General features: G+C 42.4%; 1 protein-coding gene across 3 annotated transcripts; it reads left to right on the top strand.

The window, feature by feature from the left end:
* The first annotated feature begins 2,395 nt into the window (after positions 1-2,395).
* On the top strand, positions 2,396-22,563 carry LOC106599406 (alpha-2-macroglobulin-like). Of its 3 annotated transcripts, none has more exons than XM_082956262.1 (36): positions 2,396-2,641; positions 4,799-4,982; positions 5,477-5,633; positions 5,779-5,831; positions 6,067-6,087; positions 6,258-6,426; positions 6,514-6,598; positions 6,757-6,871; positions 6,979-7,087; positions 7,168-7,277; positions 7,462-7,629; positions 7,795-8,031; positions 8,313-8,376; positions 8,612-8,757; positions 9,647-9,796; positions 10,265-10,477; positions 10,698-10,791; positions 11,101-11,224; positions 11,447-11,672; positions 13,481-13,607; positions 14,140-14,261; positions 14,728-14,779; positions 14,898-14,981; positions 15,234-15,410; positions 15,837-15,918; positions 16,210-16,366; positions 16,918-16,992; positions 18,566-18,726; positions 18,804-19,005; positions 19,270-19,485; positions 19,695-19,813; positions 20,152-20,242; positions 20,443-20,511; positions 20,713-20,818; positions 21,879-21,920; positions 22,054-22,563. In XM_082956262.1, the coding sequence occupies exons 1-36, from the start codon at positions 2,559-2,561 to the stop codon at positions 22,065-22,067; spliced, it is 4,404 nt and encodes a 1,467-aa protein (XP_082812388.1). In that variant the 5' UTR covers positions 2,396-2,558; the 3' UTR covers positions 22,068-22,563. The 3 variants fall into 3 exon arrangements, with proteins under 3 accessions (XP_082812388.1, XP_082812389.1, XP_082812390.1); XM_082956263.1 differs by having other exon boundaries at positions 2,397-2,641; positions 10,698-10,779; positions 18,566-18,731; positions 18,809-19,005; XM_082956264.1 differs by having other exon boundaries at positions 2,399-2,641; positions 18,566-18,731; positions 18,809-19,005.
* Positions 22,564-23,532: the final 969 nt, after the last annotated feature.

Consider the following 23,532-nt stretch of genomic DNA (forward strand, 5'->3'; position numbering starts at 1 on the left):
CACACAATACAGCTCAGTATTTGTATAATTTCTTTTATAGTACTTGTTGCTTTATTAAGGGTGCTAATAATTTTGGATGTGACTGTGTGTTAAGTTTTATGTTGGACCACAGGAAGAGTTACAGCAGCTAATGGAGATCTTAATAAACTAAACTAAACCATAATACTTCAAGACTAGAAAGCATACAGCGTTTCTAGTTTCACAATGTCTTCATATCATTTATATCAGCCATAGTTGGCCTATGCAAAACTCTCTATATGACATCCACATTATTTACTTAATCTTCTTAGTTCCTGAAGGATCATGGGGCCTGATATCCACATTATTCCTAACAACACATGTTGGTTTGCTGAGGCTAATCTCGGCACCCAGAACCAAATGTTTAGAATAACAAGAGGCCCAATCCTCCTGCATTGGAGCATACAATTGCCATTGTATGAAATTACACTTGTTGTATATTGATCCACTAGGTTTACTGTTAAAGTTGATGACAATATTTGGCTGTTGATAGTCACTAATGTGGATATAATGGAGAGAGTTTTGCATAGGTCAACCATGGCTGATATAAATAATATGAAGATAGTGACACTAGAAAAGGATATTTCCTGCTCACACAATGGGAAATAAATATGCTATTGGTGAGCTAATATGTTGCATTTTATCCATCCAAGCACATAGCAGTAGGCTATCGTGGCTTTTTCATGGCTAATGTCTAAATCGACAGGTGGGCTAAATCAACAGGTTAGCCAGGCTAAACAGGTATTTCTTCTCTCAAGTGTTCCCGCCAAACTGTGTAAAAAACATTGCCTGTGCTATTTTGGTCGTCATTCTGACCGTCACATTGGTCAGAAGGCAGCGACTAGTTGAGAACTTCTCTGCATCCATACACAGAGCAAGGACTGGCCACACCTATCTTTTTGAGATTTAAAAAACAATACCTGTTCAAGTAAATATTTGTCTCAGAAAAAAAATTGAGCATACATTATAGCTCAGTGTTTATTATTTTTTTTATAGTCTTTTTTTGCTCATCTTTATCAAGGGTGCTAATACATTTCAGATGTGACTGTATTTTATGTGGATCCCAGTAAGAGTGGCTACTGCATGTGCAGCAGCTAATGGGGATCCTAGTAAACTAAATTAAATCATAACACTTCAAGACTAGCAAGCATACATATTTTCTTTAGGAAATGTCATTTTTTTAGTTTCACTATCTTCATATTATTTATATCAGCCATGGTTGGCCTATGGAAAACTCTCTCCATGATATTCACATTATTAACTTAATCCTCTTCATTCCTGGGTCAACATGGGGCCTGATATCCACATTATAATGGCATAACGACTGTTCACATTGACATGTGGCTAATTTCAGCACCCAGAATCACATGTTTAGAATAACCAGTGGTGGAAAAAGTACCTAGTTGTCATACTTGAGTCAAAGTAAAGATATCTTAATAGAAAATGAATAGTAAAGAAAAAGTCACTCAGTAAAATGCTACTCGAGTAAAAGGTTAAATGTATTTGGTTTGAAATATACATAACTATTAAAAGTAAATGTAATTGCTAAAATATACTTAAGTATCAAAAGCAAAAGTACAAGTATAAATGATTTCAAATTCCTTATATAAAGCAAACCAGACAGCATAATTTTCTTGTTTTTTTAATTTACGGACATCATTTACAAACGAAGCATGCGTTTAGTGTGTCCGCCATATCAGAGGCAGTATGGGATGAACAGGGATCTTCTCTTGATAAGTGTGTGAATTAGACAATTTTCCTGTCCTGCTAAGCATTCAAACTGTAAGCTGTACTTTTGGGTGTCAGGGAAAATGTATGGAGTAAAAGTACATAATTTTCCTTAGGAATGTAGTGAAGTAAAAGTACAAGTTGTCAAAAATATATCAAGAGTAAAGTAAAGTACAGATACCCAAAAAACAACTAAGTAAAAAATACTTGAGAGTATTACTTAAGTACTTTACACCACTGAGAATAGCAAGAGGCCCAATCCCCCTGCATTGGAGCATACAATTGCCATTGTTTCAAATTACTCTTGTTGTATATTAATCCACTAGGTTTACTGTTAGATTAGATGACAATATTTGGCTGCTGATATTAACATAGTGCTGACACAATGGGAAATAAATATGCTATTGGTGAGCTAATATGTTGCATTGTTCAGTCAAAGCAGAAAGCTGTAGGCTATGGTGGCTTTTTACATGAATAATGGCTAAATTGACAGGTGGACTAAATCGACAGGTTAGCCAGGCTACATAGGTTCTTCTCTCAGGTGTTCCCGACAAAATAGCCTGAGGTGATTTCATCATCATTCTGACCATCCCATTGGTCGGGGGCTGTGACTAGTTGAGGACTTCAGCGGGAGTTGGGAGGAAACGGGAGGTGGCTGCAGTGTTCCAAACAATTTGGAAGGGTGTGACACAGGAGGGTGCATTTGGGTATATATAGCACCGTTTGTGCAACTTTTCCTGACAATCTCCCTGGACGAGGAAGAGAAGGGAGCATTTCCAAGTGCGGAGGAAGACCGGCTGTGTACCGAAGCTATGGCCATGGCTCTCAACTTACTTTTCTTTGTATTGAGCACATCAGTGATTATACAAACCGCGACATCGCGCACCTTCAAATCGTAAGTACGCTACAAAACATTTGATGTAGAAAGCAGTAGATTAAACACACAATCAGCTATTTGTATTTACATGTCTGGCTGGATGCAACAGACTTCAAATGTAGGAATGAATTATACCCCGAATTCTGCACGCTATGCAGGTGTAGAATAGCCCACCTGAACAATATAATTATAACATATTTCATATGTTCACTGCACTGATAACTGAATAGACGCTTGCAATTGTCTCTATTTGTTAATAATACAAAAATAGATTGTTAAGGCCACAGGACATCACTGTTATACATGCAGTATCTCTATCTCTGCATGTGAGGCTTTTCATTTGTTATGAGACATGCTGGCAAATAGAACTATAGATTTTTGGGTTGAAAAATCCTACTTGTGATAGCTGTTATACAGTGCATTTGGAAAGTATTCAGACCCCTTGACTTTTAACACATGTTAAGTTACAGCCTTATTCTAAAATGGATTTAATACAAAAAATATCAAGCTAGACAGTACCCCATAATGACACAGCAAAACCTGTTTTTATATTTTATTTTTAATGTTTGCAAGTGTATTAAAAAGAGAACGCTCACATGTTACATACAGTTGAACTTTAGTCATTGACTTGGTTTTTCAACCACTCTACATATTTCTTGTTAATAAACTATAGTTTTGGCAAGTTGGTTAGGACATCTACTTTGTGCATGACACAAGTCATTTTTCCAACAATTGTTTACAGACATTATTTCACTTTTAAATCACAATTCCAGTGGGTCAGATGTTTACATACACTTAGTTGACTGTACCTTTAAACAGGTTGGAAAATTCTTGAAAATGATGTCATGGCTTTAGATGCTTCTGATAGGCTAATTGACATAATTTGAGTCAATAGGAGGTTGTGGCAAAATGGCTTAAGGACAACAAAGTCAAGGTATTGGAGTGGCCATCACAAAGCTCTGACCTCAATCCTATAGAAAATGTGTCAGCGTAGCTGGAAAAGGCATGTGCGAGCAAGGAGGCCTACAAACCTGACTCAGTTACACCAGACTCTGTCTGGAGGAATGGGCCAAAATTCACCCAACTTATTGTGGGAAGCTTGTTTGGCCCAAGTTAAACAATTTGAAGGCAGTGCTACCAAATACTAATTGAGTGGACGTAAACTTCTGATCCACTGGGAATGTGATGAAAGAAATAAAAGCTGAAATAAATCTTTCTCTCTACTATTATTCTGACCTTTCACGTTCTCTTAAAATAAAGTGGTGATCTTAACTGACCTAAGACGGGGACTTTTTACTAGGATTAAATGTCAGGAATTGTGAAACTGAGTTTAAAAGTATTTGTCTAAGGTGTATAATCTTCTGACTTCAACTGTAAGTATTCAGACTCAGTACTTTGTTGAAGCACCTTTGGCAGTGATTACAGCCTCGTGTCTTCTTGGGTATGACGCTACAATCTTGGCACACCTGTATTTGGGGAGTTTCTCCCGTTCTCTGCAGATCCCCTCAAGCTCTTTCAGGTTGGATGGGGAGCATCTCTTCACAGCTATTTTCAGGTCTCTCCTCTGATCATCGATCGGGTTCAAGTCAGGGCTCTGGCTGGGCCACTAAACTGTTCCCCGGTAGGCCGTCATTGTAAACAAGAATTTGTTCTTAACTGACTTGCCTAGTTAAATAAATTAATAAATGACTCAGTGCATCCTGTTTCCATTGATCATCCTTGAGTTGTTTCTACAACTTGATTGGAGTCTACTACCTGTGGTAAATTCAATTAGATTGAGGGAAAACATTTTATTTAAGCCATTTTAGAGTAAGTCCAACGTAAAGAAATGTGGACAAAGTCAAGGGGTCTGAATACGAATGCACTGTATGTACATCTGTGATGTTGAAACACTTCCCCCTATTGGTCTGATTTCCTTAAATTTCCCTCTGCTTAATCATCCCCAAGACATGGTTGACAGTCCATCAAAACCACTCATTGGTATCCATTCCTACACTCTCCAAAACAGAATCAATTGGACTCTGAGTGGGACACATAGCCAGAGACAATTAAGGTCACTTTGTCCCCAACTTTAAAAAATCAGTAGGCTACAAAGGAACTAAAGAGCTGTTTGAGTACACTGCCACTTAAGTATTATTACCACAGCTGCATTCATGCTGACTCTTTCCCTTTTAGGATTTACCTGGTGACAGTCAGCTCGGAGCTGGTAGGAGGGACCACAGAGAAACTTTGTGCTCAGGTCCACCAAGCCAAAGAGCCTCTGTCGTTGAAGGTGTCGCTGGAGATGGAGGGTGGCAGCAGCACCATTCTACTGGAGGAAGACGTAACACAGGACTTCTATCGCTGCATCTCCTTCCAGGTCAGCTGCAACTGTGCTGCGTTCAGCAGGCTACGACGTTGTGGAACGCTCTGATATAAATATTTCATGTAGAACCAACATGCCTCTCTGACATGTAGAGTATCAAGCCAGCTCTATGTATGACATTTCTAACTAAAGTTCCACAACGATGTGATGCGCTATAGATCAGGATCTTCTATAATACTATGGAAACTAGTACTGGTCATCCTCTACTGTAGACTCAAGCTAGCTATGCACATTCATTCAACACTTCATTGTTTTATTCTGAGTAGTCAATCATGTTTTGTGGAATTCAACTTGGATTACAGGCTGGGTGTTGTATGGAAAATGATCCAACCTATGAAAGGCAATAGCAGTTCTATTAATCATACTTCGCTATCTACCACTTAACAAAAAGCCCTATGTTCTCAAGCTACTCAGTCAGAGAGCTGTACTTTGGTTAGGAGCTAGAGGATTGTAGAAAGTCTAACAAGCTTCCGTTCTTCATATTGTAGGTACCCCCAGTGACGGCTGACAGTGTGGCCACTGTCAATGTCAGTATCAAGGGGAGGACGGACGAGATGAGTAAAATGACCAAGATCCTTATCAAGCCTAAAAGATTCCTCACCATTTTCCAGACAGACAAACCAGTCTACAAACCTGGACAGACAGGTAGTTAGATATCATCTTTGATGAACACTGGAATGTTTATGCATACTTTACAGTATATTTGTGAGGCCATAAGCTTGAGGAAAGGTCATTACTGAAATGGAGGATGGAAATACTGTGTAGACAAATGTTTCTACCGCTTTTCCAGTCAAGTTCCGAATCGTCTCGCTGGATGCCAGTTTCTTGTCATTCAATCAGATGGTAAGTTACTCTTTCAGTGTTGTCTGGGTGAGACAGACAGACTGTGTAGCTGGCTCGGCAAACGTGGTCAGAGTTAATTTGCTCTGTACTGTAGAAACTGTTTTGGGAAGTGGTGAAATGAATATTTTAAAACAATTTTGACACTAGGCCTACTGTAAAAACAATTTTGGGAAATAATAAAGTTTGAAAATGTTTTTTTTGGCCAAATGCTGAATATTTTGTTTCTCTTTTCTAGTATCTAACAGTGGAGCTTCAGGTGAGACTCATTCAAATCCATTGCAACTAAAAACCAAAGCTGTATATAATAATGACATGATCTCCCTTCAAAAATATTACCTGCCAATATGTTCTGTGGCATGAATTTATACAATGCCTGTCTCTATAACAAAAATACCTACCTTCAACCTATTATGAATCTGTATACAGGACCCAAACTCCAACCGCATTGCTCAGTGGTTGAACCAGTCAACAGTGAGTGGAATTCTGGACCTGTCCCACCCCATGTCCGCAGAGGCAACGCAAGGAAGTTACATCATCACTGCATGGAATGAGAAGGGAGAGCAAACCTCCCAAAACTTTGACGTCAAAGAATATGGTGAGAAAATCTACCTGACTATATTGTTTTTACATGGTGTAGTTCAACAGACAATGAGGAAATAATATTGATATGCATTTTTTACAGTTTTACCCAAATATGAGGTCAAAGTCTATCTACCCCAAACAATCACTATTCTGGACAAACGAGCAACGCTGAGAGTTTGTGGCAAGTAAGTGCATAAGATGTAAACTGGGAAACTTTATGGACAGAGAATTAAGCCTTCGTTTGTGTATTGCATAGACTGTACTTTATAGATACTTGCTCATGTTCAAAGCTGTTTGTACTATTTTGGAACAGTTAATTGTCTTCTGGTGACTTTATTTCTAGATACACTTATGGAAAACCAGTGATGGGGTCTGTCACTGCGACGGTTTGCAGAATTGCCGTTCAATATCACTGGTTATATGATTCTAGTAATATCTGCGAGGTGTATGTTATCAAAGTAAGTGTTTTTTTATTGTTACGCCAAATTCTTTGACGAAGAACACTCACTGTTGAGGTTTTTGTAGCTGAGCTAAGCTGCCCTACAACTGTACTCATTCACCCTAGACTGACAAAACTGGTTGTGCAACCCAAATGCTCGACTTGACCCGGTTCCGTCTACGTGAATCTTTTGGGGACTTCGAAGTGGAGACTGAGATGGAGGAATATGGAACGGGTAGGAGAACCTTATCTTGAACGTAGAGGTGTTTACATGCTGAACTGTTAACCTCTGACCATTGCCTGTGTTCTCTCCAGGGGTCATCCTTAAAGGTAGTGGCAAGGCAAGCTTCACCAATGTCATCATAACGGTCAGTTTTGAGGATGTGCCCCAAGCATATAAACCAGGAATTGCGTATGAGGGGAAGGTGAGGACAACCTTGTTAACAAATGTTTTTTTTAACACTGCAGAGAAATGTCTTTGAATGAAGTTGTGCTGAATGTTAACATATCATTTGGCGCATCTAAACCATGCTTTTCATATCTTGTATGCAATGGGAGTGTACATTTAGTATATTGGATGTCTGCAGTCATCCTCTCCTGTGTTTTCAGATCAAGGTGACCGGTCCAGACTCTACTCCCGTTCCCAATGAGCCTGTGTATCTCTTCCTACAAAACGGTGGCCAATCTGAGAACTGGACTCTCACCACAGACAGCAAGGGCATTGCTTCTTTCTCTCTAGACACTTCTCTATGGACTTCTGATTCTGTCTCTCTGTCGGTCAGTGGTCACTCGCTCATGGTTTCCTCTATTAAATATTTAATGGTATTATTTACTGTGAATATTCAGTTTGTTCTGAGTGAGATCATTCATTTCTCCTGGTGTATTCTCCAAGGTTACTACAACTTCTTATTTTTCATACATTTTCTGTGTTTCTTGAACCAGGCTCGTTATCAAAAGGTTATGGAGGATTATCTGTACGAACAGGGTGTGCGTAGTCCTCTATATACATCTGCTTACCATTTCGCATGGAAATTTTATTCCAAGAGCAAGAGCTTTGTGAAGATAATGCAGGGCGAAGGGAAGTTCTCCTGTGAGAAGGACGGTATTGTTCTTGCTCGCTACATCATCCACGGGGTGGAGCTGAAAAGGGGACAGACGACCCTGGACTTTTTCTATCTGGTAAGGTTAAAGGGATGTTTCACTCAAATTATTTTTTTCTTTCAATTCCACCACAAGATTTGGGATATTTTACTTCAGTATTTGACTGTCATATTGTGTTTTGTCAGAAAATATTTTAAGAATGGCTTGGGAAAACCATACAGTACTTGACTTCCAGTTGAATATTTCATCATGGGTGATGCACAGTACTATATTTGCTAGCAGATCTCCAGGTTTTGGCCAGGAACTTTTCTCTGGTTATTAATGTTGACGCTGCCACCTGGCTGTCTCTTATGTCCCAGGTTATATCTAGAGGCAGCATTCAGCAGCACGGCCGTCTTCCTGTGATCATTAAAGAAAGAAAAGGTAAATAAAGTGGTCTTGGATTCTCCCGAATGCTAGCTGGAATTTTAGGAACACCACTTGATTAGAGAACATTCCTCCTGGAAAAGGCCTAATGGGATAAAAAGCTGTCACATTCAATCATCCAGATTACATCTTCAAAACAAGCTCTTACTGCACAGTATATTTCAGACTAGTCACTGAACACTATGTCCGTATTGGTGGCTTATGGTGAGCTAATGTCCATCTCTTATTTCAGTTAACCAAGGGGAACTGATGCTCTCGCTGCGGCGGATGCCTGAGCTGACCCCTTTTGCCCAGGTGGTGGTGTACACCGTGTTGCCTGATGGGGAGGCAGTAGCAGATAGCCAAGACTTCCCCATTCAACTCTGCCTAAAAAACAAGGTAGGCAACTAGGCGTCTTTCGCCAGCTATGTGATGTGTCAAAATGTAATATCGGGGCTACATGCACTACGATCAATTTCCAAAATGACTTTGCATCAGACTATGATATGAAATCCTTCAACTGCACCTTTTGGATCATCATAAATCCGTTGGGTCTGTTTCTGTCTAGATGTGGTCAGAGCTCAGTGGTGGTGTAGATGAGTCAGTGGTTGGTCACTAGATATAGTAAGCAGTTGTGGTCACCCTCAGAGCACTGGCTCCGTTTGGGCTGCTCCATAATGACAGAGCTGTTAGTAGACCTCAGCATAAAAAGTGTGTTGAATATCTAAGCTGAGGCTTTTGTGGCGCAAGCCCCACAGATGCACTTACTCATGATATGCTTCTGCCAGGTAAGCCTACTTTGCAGTTAACAATTGAATTGTGTTTTTGGGGGGGGAAATATTTCTGCCAACCCACAAGATGGTTATCACATCAACTGGTTACACACTGAGTGATAGTCAAACATGCACACCGCACAGACCGACTGGGGTAATATTCATGGTATGAATTGGCAGACATTGTTAGGTTTGGCTTTTTATGCCAATAGTGGCTAACCGGGGCTGGGATGTCAATGTTGCGTTGCTTAGATAGTAGCTGAGACTTACGGTGTTTGCTGTGGAACACGTGAGAATTGCATGTACTTTCAGAATTGTTTGGCGAGCTACTCCTAGGTGGGCTGCGACCTACTGGTAGCTTGTGATGGACCTGTTGGACACCCCTGCTCTACACAGTACTAGCATTATTATGTTGTGGGCTCTGTACTTGAAATGAACCAATGCGTTGGACATGTATGCTAGTATAGATATACTTAAACGTATTCTGTGATGTCTCCCGCTTTTCTCCTCTCCAGGTGTCCCTGAAGTTCTCGTCCCTCCAGGAGTTGCCAGGGGAGAAGACCTCTCTGAGCCTCCAGGCCCACCCAGGGTCTCTGTGTTCTCTCAGGGCCATCGACCAGAGTGTGCTGCTGCTGCAGCCTGAACAGGAGCTCAGCCTGGACTCTGTACGTTCTCCATGGGCCGCGTCCCAAATGGCTCCCTATGTAGTGCACTACTTTTAACCAGGGCCTCATTGGGGTCTGGTCAAAAATAGTGCACTATATAGGGTGCCATTTGGGACAGGACGCAGCCCATCACATTCACTTACTAACCATTGACTCACCACACTAAGCTGAAGCCTAACCATGATCACACATCTCCTTTGGCATTATTTTTGTGCACCCACGTTTTTCAAGATGGGATTTGGCTCACTTTCAGCTTCCTCTAACCATGTATTAACCACTGTCTGATACTTAAAGTTTAGAAGTTTTAACTTGTGGGACTATTTTGTTGGTTCTGTTGTGCCACTAACTCGAGTGCAGATCAAGTATTGTCTATATGCACTGACCCTATAACCTCTGACCACGCTCTGACTGTCGAGATGCTGCGGCTTTTAAAGTCAGTATTACTAGAGGTATATTACTTCTCCGCAGGTCTTCAGTCAGCTGCCTGTTCAGAAGTTGTCTGGATATTCTTACAGAGTAGAAGACCCCTACCCATGCCTTGGATATCCTCCAAGATTTGAAGAGATGATCCTTCCACCCGAACCAAAACCGGTCGAGGAGTTGGTAGTACCTGATTGGGGGAAACGCTCATTCTGGTTTGGCCCCAGCAACGACAAAAACGATGTCTACAGCATCTTTAAAGTATGAGACTCAAATAAGTTTGTCTGTTTGGAATATGGAGAATGTATATGTAAGAATCTTTGTAAAGTAGACACTGAATGCTGTCTCTGAAGTGAGTTTTCAGAAATCAGTAAAAAGATGTGTTTTTAAATTGATTCAACCAATACCCAAAACTGAAATCCAGGTATGATATGACCTTTACACGCTGACGCTGTTCTATTGCTTGTACTTTTCATTTTAGGAAGTTGGAATCAAGATCCTGACCAACTCTGACGTGAAAAAACCTTACAACTGTAACACATACTTTGCAATGAAACAAAATGGTATGATGGAAGGTATAGTCATCGAATGGTGGTCACCACATTCTGTTTATAGACTGTTTACTCACTGTGAATGATCATACTGTGTTCTCGACATGGCTCATCTTAATATTTTTTTCTTTTCCAAATTATATTCTGTCTATACACACCATTTATATTCCCACTCTAATATCTACTTGGATTGTTTGTTCTTAATCCTTTATTTGTATTGTTGGAGCTAGTAACGCCTGCAAATCTGTATGTGACCAATAAACTTTGATTTGATATGCTAATGAATAAACCTTTCTAGTCTCAACCTAATGAAGGATTTGTTTCGATTTGCAGTTCGTCCCATGAACATGATGCCTAAAGAGGAGAGCTCACCAACCCCTGGAGCCTCTGACAAGCCTAAAGAGACCGTCCGCACGTACTTCCCTGAGACCTGGATCTGGGACCTGGTTCCTGTGGGGTAAGCATTGTGACAGACGCCATATTTGTAGTCCACCACGCATCCCTTTCCATGGGGTTCTGGGCTGACAATGCCTACTAATATGGCAATACTGAAACCACAGGCATGTCTTTGTCCTAGGGGTCGATTAAAAAAAAAATCACCTAGTCCGCTATTGAATTGACCATAAATCATGTGCTTTAATGTATTTCGTTTTTATTGCACCCTTTTCACCACTACCAGACATACAGGAAAAGTGAATGTTGACAAGACTGTCCCAGACACCATCACTAAGTGGGCTGCAGGGGCGTTCTGTACTTCCCCAGTGGGTTTTGGCCTGGCTCCCAACACTGGCCTCACTGCCTTCCAACCCTTCTTTGTGAGCCTGACGCTGCCCTACTCTGTCATCCGGGGGGAGGTGTTCACACTCAAGGCCACAGTGTTCAACTACCTCTCCAAGTGTATCATGGTAAGTCCCCCCCCCCAGTGTTGTCTCTTTCTTTACCTCTCCAGTCCCACTTCATTTGGGTAGGCAACTAGATTCAGCTGCAGGCCAATTTGTGTTGGCGCAAATGGTCGGGGGGCAGATGATAATTTAACAGCATTGACTCCGGGATGCTGGCCTTCTAGGCAGAGTTCCTCTGTCCAGTGTCTTTTATTGGCCAGTCTGAGATATGGCTTTTTCTTTGCACCTCTGCCTAGAAGGCCAGCATCCCAGACTGGTGTTTTGCGGATTCTATTTAATTAAGCTGCCAGTTGAGGACTTGTGAGGTGTCTATTTCTCAAACTCGACACACTAATGTACTTGTACTCTTGCTTAGTTGTGCACCGGGGCCTCCCACTCCTTTCTATTCTGGTTAGAGCTAGTTTGCGCTGTTCTGTGAAGGGAGTAGTACACTGCGTTTGTTTGTATGATATCTTCAGTTTCTTGGCAGTTTCTTTGTTTCTGCCTGTAATCAAACCCACAAATGCTGATTCTAAAGAAGGCCAGATTTATTGCCAGTTTTATCAGCACAACAGTTATCAGCTGTGCTAACATAATTGCAAAAGGGTTTTCTAATGCTCAATTAGCCTTTTAAAATGAAACTTGGATTAGCTAACACAACGTGCTATTGGAACACAGGAGTGATGGTTGCTGATAATGGGCTTACGTAGATATTCTGTAAAAAAAATCAGCCGTTTCCAGCTACAATAGTCATTAACAATGTCTATACTGTATTGCTGATCAATTTGCCATATTTTAATGGACAAAATGCGCTCTTTCAAAAACAAGGACATTGGAAAGTTTCTTCCGTGTGCAGTTGCAAAAACCATCAAGCACTATGATAACTGGCTCTCATGAGGACCGCCACAGGAAAGGAAGACCCAGACTTACCTCTGCTGCAGAAGATGTATTAGTTATCAGCCTCAGGAATTGCAGGCCAAATAAAGCTTCAGAGTTCAAGTAACAGACACATCACCTGTTCAGAGGAGACTGCGTGAATCAGGCCTTCATGGTCGAATTGCTGCAAAGAAACCACTACTAAAGGACACCAATAAGAAGAGACTTGGCCAAGAAAAACAAGCAATGTGCATTAGACCAGTGGAAATCTATCCTTTGGTCTGAGTTGAAATTTGAGTTGTTTGGTTCCAACCGCCGTGTCTTTGTGAGACGCAGAGTAGGTGAACGGCTCTCCGCATGTGTGGTTCCTACCGTGAAGCGTGATGGTGTGGGGGTGCTTTGCTGGTGACACTGATTTATTTAGAATTGAAGGCACACTTAACCAGCATGGCTACCACAGCATTCTGCAGCGATACACCATCCCATCTGGTTTGCACTTAGTGGGATGATAATTAGTTTTTCAACCGGACAATGACTCAACACACCTCCAGGCTGTGTAAGGGCTATTTGACCAAGAAGGAGAGTGATGGTGCTGCATCAGATGACCTGACCTCAACCCAATTGAGATGGTTTGGGATGAGTTGGACCGCAGAGTGAAGGAAAAGCAGCCAACTAGTGCTCAGCATATGTGGGAACCCTTCAAGACTGTTGGAAAAGCATTACTCATGAAGCTGGTTGAGCGAATGCCAAGAGTGTGCAAAGGGTGGTTACTTTGAAGAATCGAAATATATTTGAACACTTCATTTTTTGGGTTATTTCATAGTTGTCACTATTGTAGAAAATATAAAGAAACCCATGGCTTTTATTTTTGCTAATCTTTGGGGAACAATCTAGACGCTGTGACGTTTTTGAGAAATCTAGTAAAGAGTTGCAATTGACCCATGTGTTTCTCCTAGGTGAAGGTGACTCTAGCTGAGTCGAACCAGTTCACAGCCAGGCCATGTGAAGGCTGCCAGTACACCCTGTGTCTGTGTGCTGAAGAGAGCAGGACCTTCAAGTGGATCCTCACCCCAACTGCTTTAGGTGAGCCATGCAGTACTCTGTCAATCTCTCACAAGGCTCTTGCAGTAGACTCCACATTTACTCCCTACACCTAGGCCCTTGCCCCCTAACCCTTCGCTGCTTGCAGATCTGTAAGGTGTTAGAAATATGGTAGAAGCTCCACTACACTGCTTATACCCATCCACACCTTTCAAATATGCAAATAGTGAAGGGTAGGGAGTGATTTGGAAGCAGTGCATTAAGACAGGGTTGTTGACTTCACACAGCTCTCATTAGACTGAAATTTCCGTAAATGAAATGATTTATCTGATGCACAAATTCCTCGAATATGACATGCTCAAAGATCTACCTCAGCCACTGATAACCCCTATCAGAGAAATGGAGGGAGGGACCAAGGAGGAGAGGGGAAACGAGGGATGGCACAAAGGAGGGAACAGTTGAGCCAGGGTACATGAGTGACTGAGAGGCTGGAGGTGGAGTGGGTAAAAGGGAGCAAGCTGATGGGTGACTGGTCTAGACTAGAATGTTAATGTTTCCCTGGACTGAACTATAGGGGAGGTGAGTGTGAAAGTGAGCGCCGAGGCGTTGAAAACTGAGGACCTCTGCGGCAACGAGGTGGCCACGGTGCCAGAGAAAGGACGCATTGACACCGTTGTGCAAACACTGCTGGTAGAGGTGAGTGTCTGTCCTGTATAGCAAGTCCACTGTTTTTCTCCCACATTTAATTAGAGATCTGGGTTTTCAGTAACACTAGGTCAAGGGTGAATACAGTAGAATTTATATTTTGATGAGAGGAGACCAACATGGTTTGGTGTTTAACTGCATTTGGGCTTGAGACTCCAGCCCATGCCTAATAAATTGAAAGCGTGTGTATATATATTTTTAATAAAGAATTACTTGGTGCATATCTTTTACATTCATTTTAGATTAAGCTGTATAGCTGGACCTACACAACAGATGGTCTGGGATGTAGACTTATCTTAACATTGGTCTACGTTTCAGGTTTTAAATGTTTGATTTTGGAGTGAAATGTACCTTTAAGTGGTTACCATATAAATTCTATGGTAGAATTAACTTGAGTTGTCGTCATTACTGTTTTTTAAAAATGTATTTTGGTGCTGTTTCACTTTCCCTCTATCAGGCCGAGGGAACCCAGGAGACGGTCAGCCACAATGCTCTGCTCTGCCCTGCAGGTAATCTACTGACGTCTATCAGTCATACTTTGTCATAATTAAGTTGAAGTGCATTTGTTTTGGTTTAGATGACAGATACTTTTTAATTGGTTATCAAGTCTCTCTCTCTCGTCACCAGAGGGCCCGGTGGAGAAGGACATCTCTCTGAAGCTGCCTGAGGTGTTTGTGGAGGGCTCTGCCAAGGCGTCCCTCTCAGTACTGGGTGAGAATTATCCATCTGTTTTGCTGAGTTCACACCTACTCATTTTTTAAACGTTTTCAGGATATGTTTTCCATTTTGGTGCAGATGAAATGTAGGCAAGAATTTTTCATCCCTCTATATATGGATGTGGATATTCCACCTGCAGATCTATGATTGCCTTAAGGTTATGGGTGAGGATCAGGATAAGCATTGGTTAAGGTAAGAAACGGGGCTCTGCTGGTCGAATATCCAATGGTTGGTCTCGTTCACCAGGCGACCTGATGGGTCGGGCCATGAAGAACCTGGACAGCCTGTTGCAGATGCCCTATGGCTGTGGAGAGCAGAACATGGTGCTGTTTGCTCCCAATATCTACATCCTCAACTACCTGCAAAGCACCAGGCAGCTCACCATGGAGATCCAGACCAGGGCCACAGGCTTCCTAGACAGTGGTGAGTGAGCTGGGTCCAGTTCAGTAAGGCACAACATGTTGCAATTATTGTCAGACATGTTTAGTTACAGCCTGCACTCCCCGTTTTACTCAGTAAATATGTTATTCTCCCTACTGGACATAACCCTGGTGAAATAGACCGCTATCTATTCTGAAGACTATTGCTTAACTTAATGCATAGAGTGGGATATGACAAGAGAATTTGCAGTAAGCCTTGTACTTTTTAAATAATGAGCTGTGATTGAACAGGACTCTGCAAAGATCAACACTGTCTGACAGTGTGCGGTCTGATCCTGTGTTCATCTCACCTCTGACTAGCAACAACCTGTTGTATATATTTGGCGCTGAACCAGTTAACGTCACCTTCCACATACAGTACAAGTCCCTAGAAGGAGAGTCTTTATTCATTTGGCCATTTGTGTTGCAGGCTACCAGAGGGAGCTCAACTACAAGCATGACGATGGCTCCTACAGTGCCTTTGGGAAGAGCGATGAGTCTGGAAACACGTGGTCCGTTCAATTGAAGTCCACACAGTCATAATGCCTTCTCTTAGATTATTCCTCAATTTACCTTTTTTTAAGTCATGAAAATGACATTAGCTTAAAGGGGGTTGCAGTATGTAATCAAGGTAGGAATGTGATGGTCTCAAATCCATACTAGTATGTGCTATGGCAAATATAGTTGGCTTCAGCACATACAGTATGGCTACTGTTATCTAGAGTCTATGATCCGTAGTTTAGGCAAGGCTCACCACATCTAGTCCGTGTAACTCCAGTGACATCTGACCTGTGTCCTCTCAGGCTCACCTCCTTTGTGATGAAGTCCTTTGGAGGGGCCAAGCCCTACATCTTTGTGGACCCCGCCCACATTGCCCAGGCCAAGGCCTGGTTGGCCAGTCACCAGCAGACGGATGGCTGCATCGCGTCAGTGGGGAAACTCTTCCATAACGGCATGAAGGTAAAGGAGTCAGAGCTCAGTGGGTAATAAGAGGATGAGTATCCTACTGCTGCCACCAAATGTGCAAAGGTAACGTTTAGGGCAGAGATTCAGCAGGAGGTTCTGGTGCAAGTTTCCCGTTCTATTTAGAGTGCAATGGTGGAGTCTGCATAAAATCCTAGATAACTAACAAACAAAAGACTTAGTACTTTACATACCTCATATTGCACTGACTTGTAGGAAAATGTACTGTTCAGGCGGACCTTAGGACCCCACGTGTGCCCCGACGGAGCACATACTGAGCACAACAAGAATCCCAAGCATGTTTTTGCCAGTCCTGAGAACACACCACCTCCCTAAAGGGACCTCAGTCTGACTAGTCCCGACAGCTTTTATGCATCTCCTAAACAGTACTCTTAGTTATTTCCCCCCTGTTCTTTATCTTTGTGCACCATTATCATGTGAATGTTGTTTTCAACACCAATGTTTTTACCTGATATCAGTGTGACTTTGAAACTCTGTAACACCTTGGAGTGTTGGATGACGTTTACTGGCATCCTTTGTTGTCATAGGGAGGGGTCGGGGATGAAGTGTCGCTCACTGCCTACATCACCGCTGCACTGCTGGAGCTGGATGGCAACACTTCTGTGAGTTATCAGCTCTTTCCATATCCAAGTATTTTTAAAATGTTATTGATAAACAAGGTCACATTTGGTGATTTTTATCAAAACATGAACTGCTCTAGTGGATATTTCTGCTTAGCCGTCCAACTACAACACAATTCTAAATAAGACCATATCACCCACAGAACGCCTCGCCATGTATTCTAATAAACCACTTCCCAATATACAGTTTCTTCTGGGAAACTATTCAGACCCCTTGACTTTTTCCACATTTTGTTACGTTACAGCCTTATTCTAAAATGGATTAATAAAATGTTAAAAATCCTCAGCGATCTACACACCATAATGACAAAGCGAAAACAGGTTTTTAGGAATGTTTACAAATGTCTTGAAACTAAAAACAGATTCCTTATTTACCTAAGTATTCAGATCTTCTGCAATAAGGCTTGAAATTGAGCTCAGGTGCATCCTGTTTCCATTGATCATCCTTGAGGTGTTTATACAACTTAATTGGAGTCCACTTGTGGTAAATTCAATTGATTGGACTTGATTTGGAAAGGCGCAGACCTGTGTGTGTGTGTATATATAAGGTCCCACAGTTGACAGTGCATGCCAGAGCAAAAACCAAGCCATGAGGTTGAAGGAATTGTCCGTTGAGCTCCGGGGAAGGCTACAAACACATTTCTGCAGCATTGAAGGTCCCCAAGAACAGTGGCCGCCATCATTCTTAAATGGATAAAGTTTGGAACCACCAACGCTCTTCCTAGAGCTGACCGCCTAGCCAAACTGAGCAATCGGGGGAGAAGGGCCTTGGTCAGAGGTGACCAAGAACCCTACGGTCAGTCAGAGTTCTGTAGTTCCTGTGGTGATGGGAGAACCTTCCAGAAGGACAACCATCTCTGCAGCACTCCACCAATCAGGCCTTTATGGTAGAGTGCCAGACGGAAGCCACTCAGTAAAAGGCACATGACAGCCCACTTAGGGTTTGCCAAAAGGCACCTAAAGACTCTCAGACCATGAGAAACAAGATTCTCTGGTGTGATGAAACCAAGATTGAACTCTTTTGCCTGAATGTCAAGGGCCACATCTGGAGGGAACCTGGCAACATCCCTACAGTAAAGCATGGTGGTGGCAGCATGCTGTGGGGGTGTTTTTCAGTAGCAGGGACTGGGAGACTAGTCAGGATCAAGGCAAAGTACAGCGATCCTTGATGAAGACCTGAGACTGTTTTGCCTCTGGAGAGACCTGAAAATAGCTGTGCAGCAACACTCCCCATCCAACCTGACAGAGCTTGAGAGGAATGGGAGAAAATCCATTTTTATATGTATGTGTTTTTGTCCAATTCTTCTCTGCAGATCCTCTCACTGTACACAGTATATACACTAGTCAATTTATTTATATTGCTAACGTTATTCGGTAGTCATACCTGTATTAAATGTCTGGGTTGTATTCATTAGGGAGCGCAATGGAAAACCCATGAACATTTTGCAACTGAAAATGTGCATGTTTCTTATTGGTCCAGATAATCCCTCCCAGTTTCAGTGTTCCTCTGTTTGGTGCATAATAAACACAATGCTGTTGTATGTGGGTGTGTCAGGACCCCATGGTGGAGAAGAGTCTGGTGTGTCTGAAGGCAGCAGTGTCTGACCAGCTGGACAACACCTACACCATGGCCCTGCTGTCCTACACCTTCACCCTGGCCCAAAACCAGGACATGAGGGCCAAGCTCATCACCCACCTGGACAAGAGAGCTGCTACCTCGGGTATGTCTTTGTCTCTCGGTGAAAATGTCTGTCTCTACCGTTCTGTCTGACTGCTGGGAAACTGACAATTACCACAGGTGGCAATCGTCACTGGGAGAGAGCAGAGGCTTCTGGGACAAAGACGGACTCTCTGGAGGTGGAGATGACATCCTATGTGCTGCTGGCGCTGCTTTCCGGTCCCACCATGCCAGGCTTTGGGCTGGACTACTCCACTGGCATCGTCCGCTGGCTGGCCCAGCAGCAGAACCCCTACGGAGGCTTTGCCTCAACACAGGTACTTTATTGGTCTGGTGGACATTCACTCTAGCAACTCATCTGCCAATCGCTCCTACTGTTAGTACATGGATCACACCAAATCCTTATTTGTATATGAAATGTAGTAAATTGGACATTGTATTAAAGCCTTACAATCACTTCATAACACATGGATTTCTTTGACTTGTTGTGCTTCATTTTATTGATTCTCTCCATCATACCCAAGCTATAGTCGATCAGGATTTGTTTTAGCAACAGTACTTCTCTCTTCCCCCGTCACCAGGACACAGTGGTAGCACTGCAGGCCCTGGCCAAGTACGGTGCTGCCACCTTCAGTCCAGAGGGCGCCAGTACAGTCAGTGTGAGCTCGGCCGGAGGCCTGAAGATGGAGTTTACTGTGAATCAGAACAACAGGCTGCTCTATCAGGAGGAGCAGCTGAGGGAGGTCCCTGGGGACTACAACATCAAGGCACAGGGCAAGAGCTGCGTCTTTGTGCAGGTCAGGCTCCAGTCGTTTTTCCCTTTGCTGCCTCTCAGTACTGCATGTACTGAGTATCTGGTTTGTGTTCAGTAGAGCACACTGTTGCACAAAAACGAGCGTTTCAACCCTAGAATTTCAGCATTAGTCGTAATGCATGTGTGCTACTGTACATTGAAATGTGTATGTTTTGATTTCATGCATCTCAATAGTATCGTCTGTCTTTTCAGATCGCCATGCACTACAATATTCCCCCTCCTCCTGACTTCTCTGCTTTCAACATCTCAACACAGACGCTTGGGAAATGTAACGGCACCAAGAAATCTCTGATAGTGTCTGTGGATGTCAGGTACAGTGGTATTCCTTTTACCCTTGAAATAGCAGCTGAAAAAAATGACTTTTTGGGCGACCTGACCAAATTCCCAGAAATATGAGTTATAGATCTGTCATCCTCATTGACAGCAAGTGTTAGATCTCTTTTTATGCTTCCCATTAAGTATAGTTTTTGTGGTTTTGAACAGCAGAAAATAAAAGATTTCCAAGCGGTTTTGATGAGTTTCTTGTTTTGTCAACTTAAATTAAGCTAACTAGTAGAATTTTAGCAATCAGGAAATGGCGGAGCGACTTCTGCGTAGTTGCGCCTTTTTAAGATAATATCCATCCTTCATCTGACTGTGTGACTGACAGGTACAATGGTCGGCGAGAGGAGACCAACATGGTGATCATCAATGTCAAGCTTCTCTCCGGCTTTGTCCTGGACAAGTCCTCCCTCAGGCCTGTGAGTCAATAAGAGAACCTCAGGGCCAGGAGTTTTACCGGTTTGGGGAACACTCCTGACACTAAGTATAATCCCCTTGAGGATGAATGTATAAAATGATAATGGCGTCTGTTCTAATTGTAAGTATTATCGTTTTGTCCTTTGAACGTATCAGTTGTAGTGTCTATGACACTATCTTATCCTGTGTTCTGTTCTTCCAGTTGAAAAATGACCCCACTGTCAAACGAGTTGACCTGGAGGAAGGACATGTCATCATCTACCTAGATGGGGTAGGAACATGAATAATGAATGTTGCATCTAAACGGGTCTGTCTTTATCGGTTACAGAACCTAGTTGGATGTGGTCTCATTTGCATCTACACACTGGATTTAACTTGAACAGTAACATCAAAGTAAGACTGTAGTGGCTGTTTTATACAGTAACACTATGTGAATCTGTAACATTGAACTGCATTATTCCTTTTCTGACAGCTCAAGCAGAAGGAAACGAAGACGTACAGCCTGGCCATAGAGGAGGATGTGCCTGTGAGGAATCTGAAACCAGCTGTGGTGAAAGTGTATGACTACTACCAGACAAGTAAGAATTCCATCTAACACACAGTGACATGTGTAGGGTTGCCAAGAACTTTCAATAAATTCTGTGCTTTTCCCAAAATCCCAACTGCAGGATTTATGGAATACCAGGGTATTTAAGTTTCCTGTAATTCTGCAGCCTTAAACGTGACTTCATGCGCAGAAACATTGTGCTCCCCAAGGGTTTATGGAAAAACTGGTACTCTATTCTCAAATAGAAAAAGAATAACACTCGCAACTACATATTAGACCTTGTGTCAAACTCGTTCCAGAGGGCCGAGTGGGAGTTTATGCTCCTCCCTTGTAATTGTTTGCTTGAATTAAGGTCACTGATTAGTAAGGACCTCACCTGGTTGTCTAGGACTTAATTGCGGTGGTTTTCGCCCGTAGGCGACGTTGTTGCCGGTGAGGACCTGCCTTACAACAGGCTGGACTGAGGTCTTGTAGGCCTATTGCGGACAGTCTGAGCACTGATGGGAGGGGTTGTGCGTTCCTGGTGTAACTTGGGCAGTTGTTGCCGCCATCCTGTACAGGTGTTACACTGCGAGGACTATCAGCTGGCCGCTGCGTCTCACAGTACAGACATGGCAATTTATTGCCTTGGCCACATCTGCAGTCATGCCTCCTTGCAGCATGCCTAAGGCACGTTCACGCAGGGACCCTGGGCATCTTTCTCTTGGTGTTTTTCAGAGTTGGTAGAAAGGCCTCTTTAGTGTCATAACTGTGACCTTAATTGCCTACTGTCTGTGTGTATTAACAACCGTTCCACAGGTGCATGTTCAAACCCTTTACAATGTATATCTGAAGTTATTTGGATTTTTACAAATCTTTGAAAGACAGGGTCCTGAAAAGGATATATTTTTTTTCTGTAATGGAATACCAGTTTCCAAACCACCCCATTCTCTGAAATATTTGCCACTGGCATACCTATCAAGGTTACGTACATAACTCCGGTTCCTTGAGGAAGGAAACAAGACATCACCAGTATGTCTGCAGTGGGAGTTTAATGATTGACAGGGAAGTAGTTATCATTAGAAAGGAACTGACCTCTTTTCTGTTCTCAGGTGATGAAGCTGTGAGTGAATACAGCTCCCCATGTGCGGAGAGTAAGTCCATAACAGCCTTTCTATAACCATACTTCAGTTTGTGAAATGAGCTTAACTGACAAATTTAGATGACCATGTATGTTTACTGTTTTCAGAGGGAGTAATATTCTATTGATGTTTGTCATTTTCACAGGTGACAGTCAATGAAGTGTGAGAGCCAATCACGCTGACTGGACCTGGGCTCAACTAATTGCTTTCCTATTTAGGAAGTACCATTTTTATTTTTTAGGCAGAGCTCATAGAACCCCTCCATTTGGTGGTTACACATTGACCAACTTGTAATCTGTTTCAATTGTGTTCATTTACAATGTTGTCATTTAATAGATGGGCCTTAAGGTAAAATCGTAACTCTTTGTTACTTTGACTTCTGTTGTAATCCTGCTATTAAAGTGATTGTGAACTCGTTATGCAGAAAGTTATTGTAATGTTTCTACTGTAAATGTTAATAAAACCAGTCTCCGTAACATCTGTTTTAATAGATATAATCTATACATAACAGTGTACCATACGGGAGCATATTGAGTGTGGCATACTGTTAACTGAAGTGTATTCTGACCATTAGACTTCTGTTGAAATGGCTTTTTGTACAATACTGGTTGAATGAGTAAATGACATTTTACAGTAAAACCTTTTTCTAACACTACCTCTGGCCAATGCTGAACATTTGGTTACACCCATTTCAGTGTGGGGAAAATATATTAAGGTATTTTCTGATACTTGAGTGACATGGTTTACAGTACCTCAGGCAGGTTATCCAGAAAAAGATGCAACTCAATTTCACAAAGCTAAACAGGTTTACATGTTCAAAAACACAGCATAGTCTTCTCTAAAGCTATTCAGATGGTGATTTATGTAGCATGTCTGAATCCTTTACAATGTCAAGCTACCAGATCATGACGCTCTAAAGCTGAAATGCACCCTGAATCCCTTTGCACTTGATCTGAAAGAATTGGAAAGTAAGCAATAGCATATGGCAACAATTTGACCTGGCGTATCTGAGAGCAATATGGAACTACCACGTGTTTCCCTATCCAATCCGCTCAGCTCTACAGCAGTGCATAGGATATTGAGGGGAGGATGGTTTTCTTTTTGTAATCCGTGATTGTCTGTAGACCCTGCCACATACGTCTCGTGTTTTGAGCTGTTGAATTGCAACTCCACTTTGTTTCTATACTGACGCTTTGCTTGTTAGATTGCCTTACGGAGGGAATAACTACACTGTTTGTATTCAGTCGTGTTTCCAGTCGCCTTGCCATGATTAAATGCGGTGGTACGTACTTTTGCGCGAAATGCTGCCATCAATCCACGTTTGCTGGTTAGGGAAGGTTTTAATAGTCACAGTGGGTACAACGTCTCCTATACACGTCCTTAACTCGCTCACAGACTCGGCTACCCGGAACATATCCCAGTCCACGTGTGGAATCCAATTGGTCAGACCAGCGTTGGATATACCTAAGCACGGGCACGTCCTGTTTTAGTTTCTGCCTATAGGAGGGGAGGAACCAAGATGGAGTCATGGTCAGATTTGCTAGAAGGTGGACTGGTGAGGGCCTTGCATGGATCGCGGAAGTTAGAGTAGCAGTGGTCGAGTGTTGCTCGCTCGTGTACTGCA

Source organism: Salmo salar, chromosome 09, assembly GCF_965601325.2.
Source record: "Salmo salar chromosome 09, fSalSal1, whole genome shotgun sequence".
Classification (NCBI taxonomy): domain Eukaryota; kingdom Metazoa; phylum Chordata; class Actinopteri; order Salmoniformes; family Salmonidae; genus Salmo; species Salmo salar.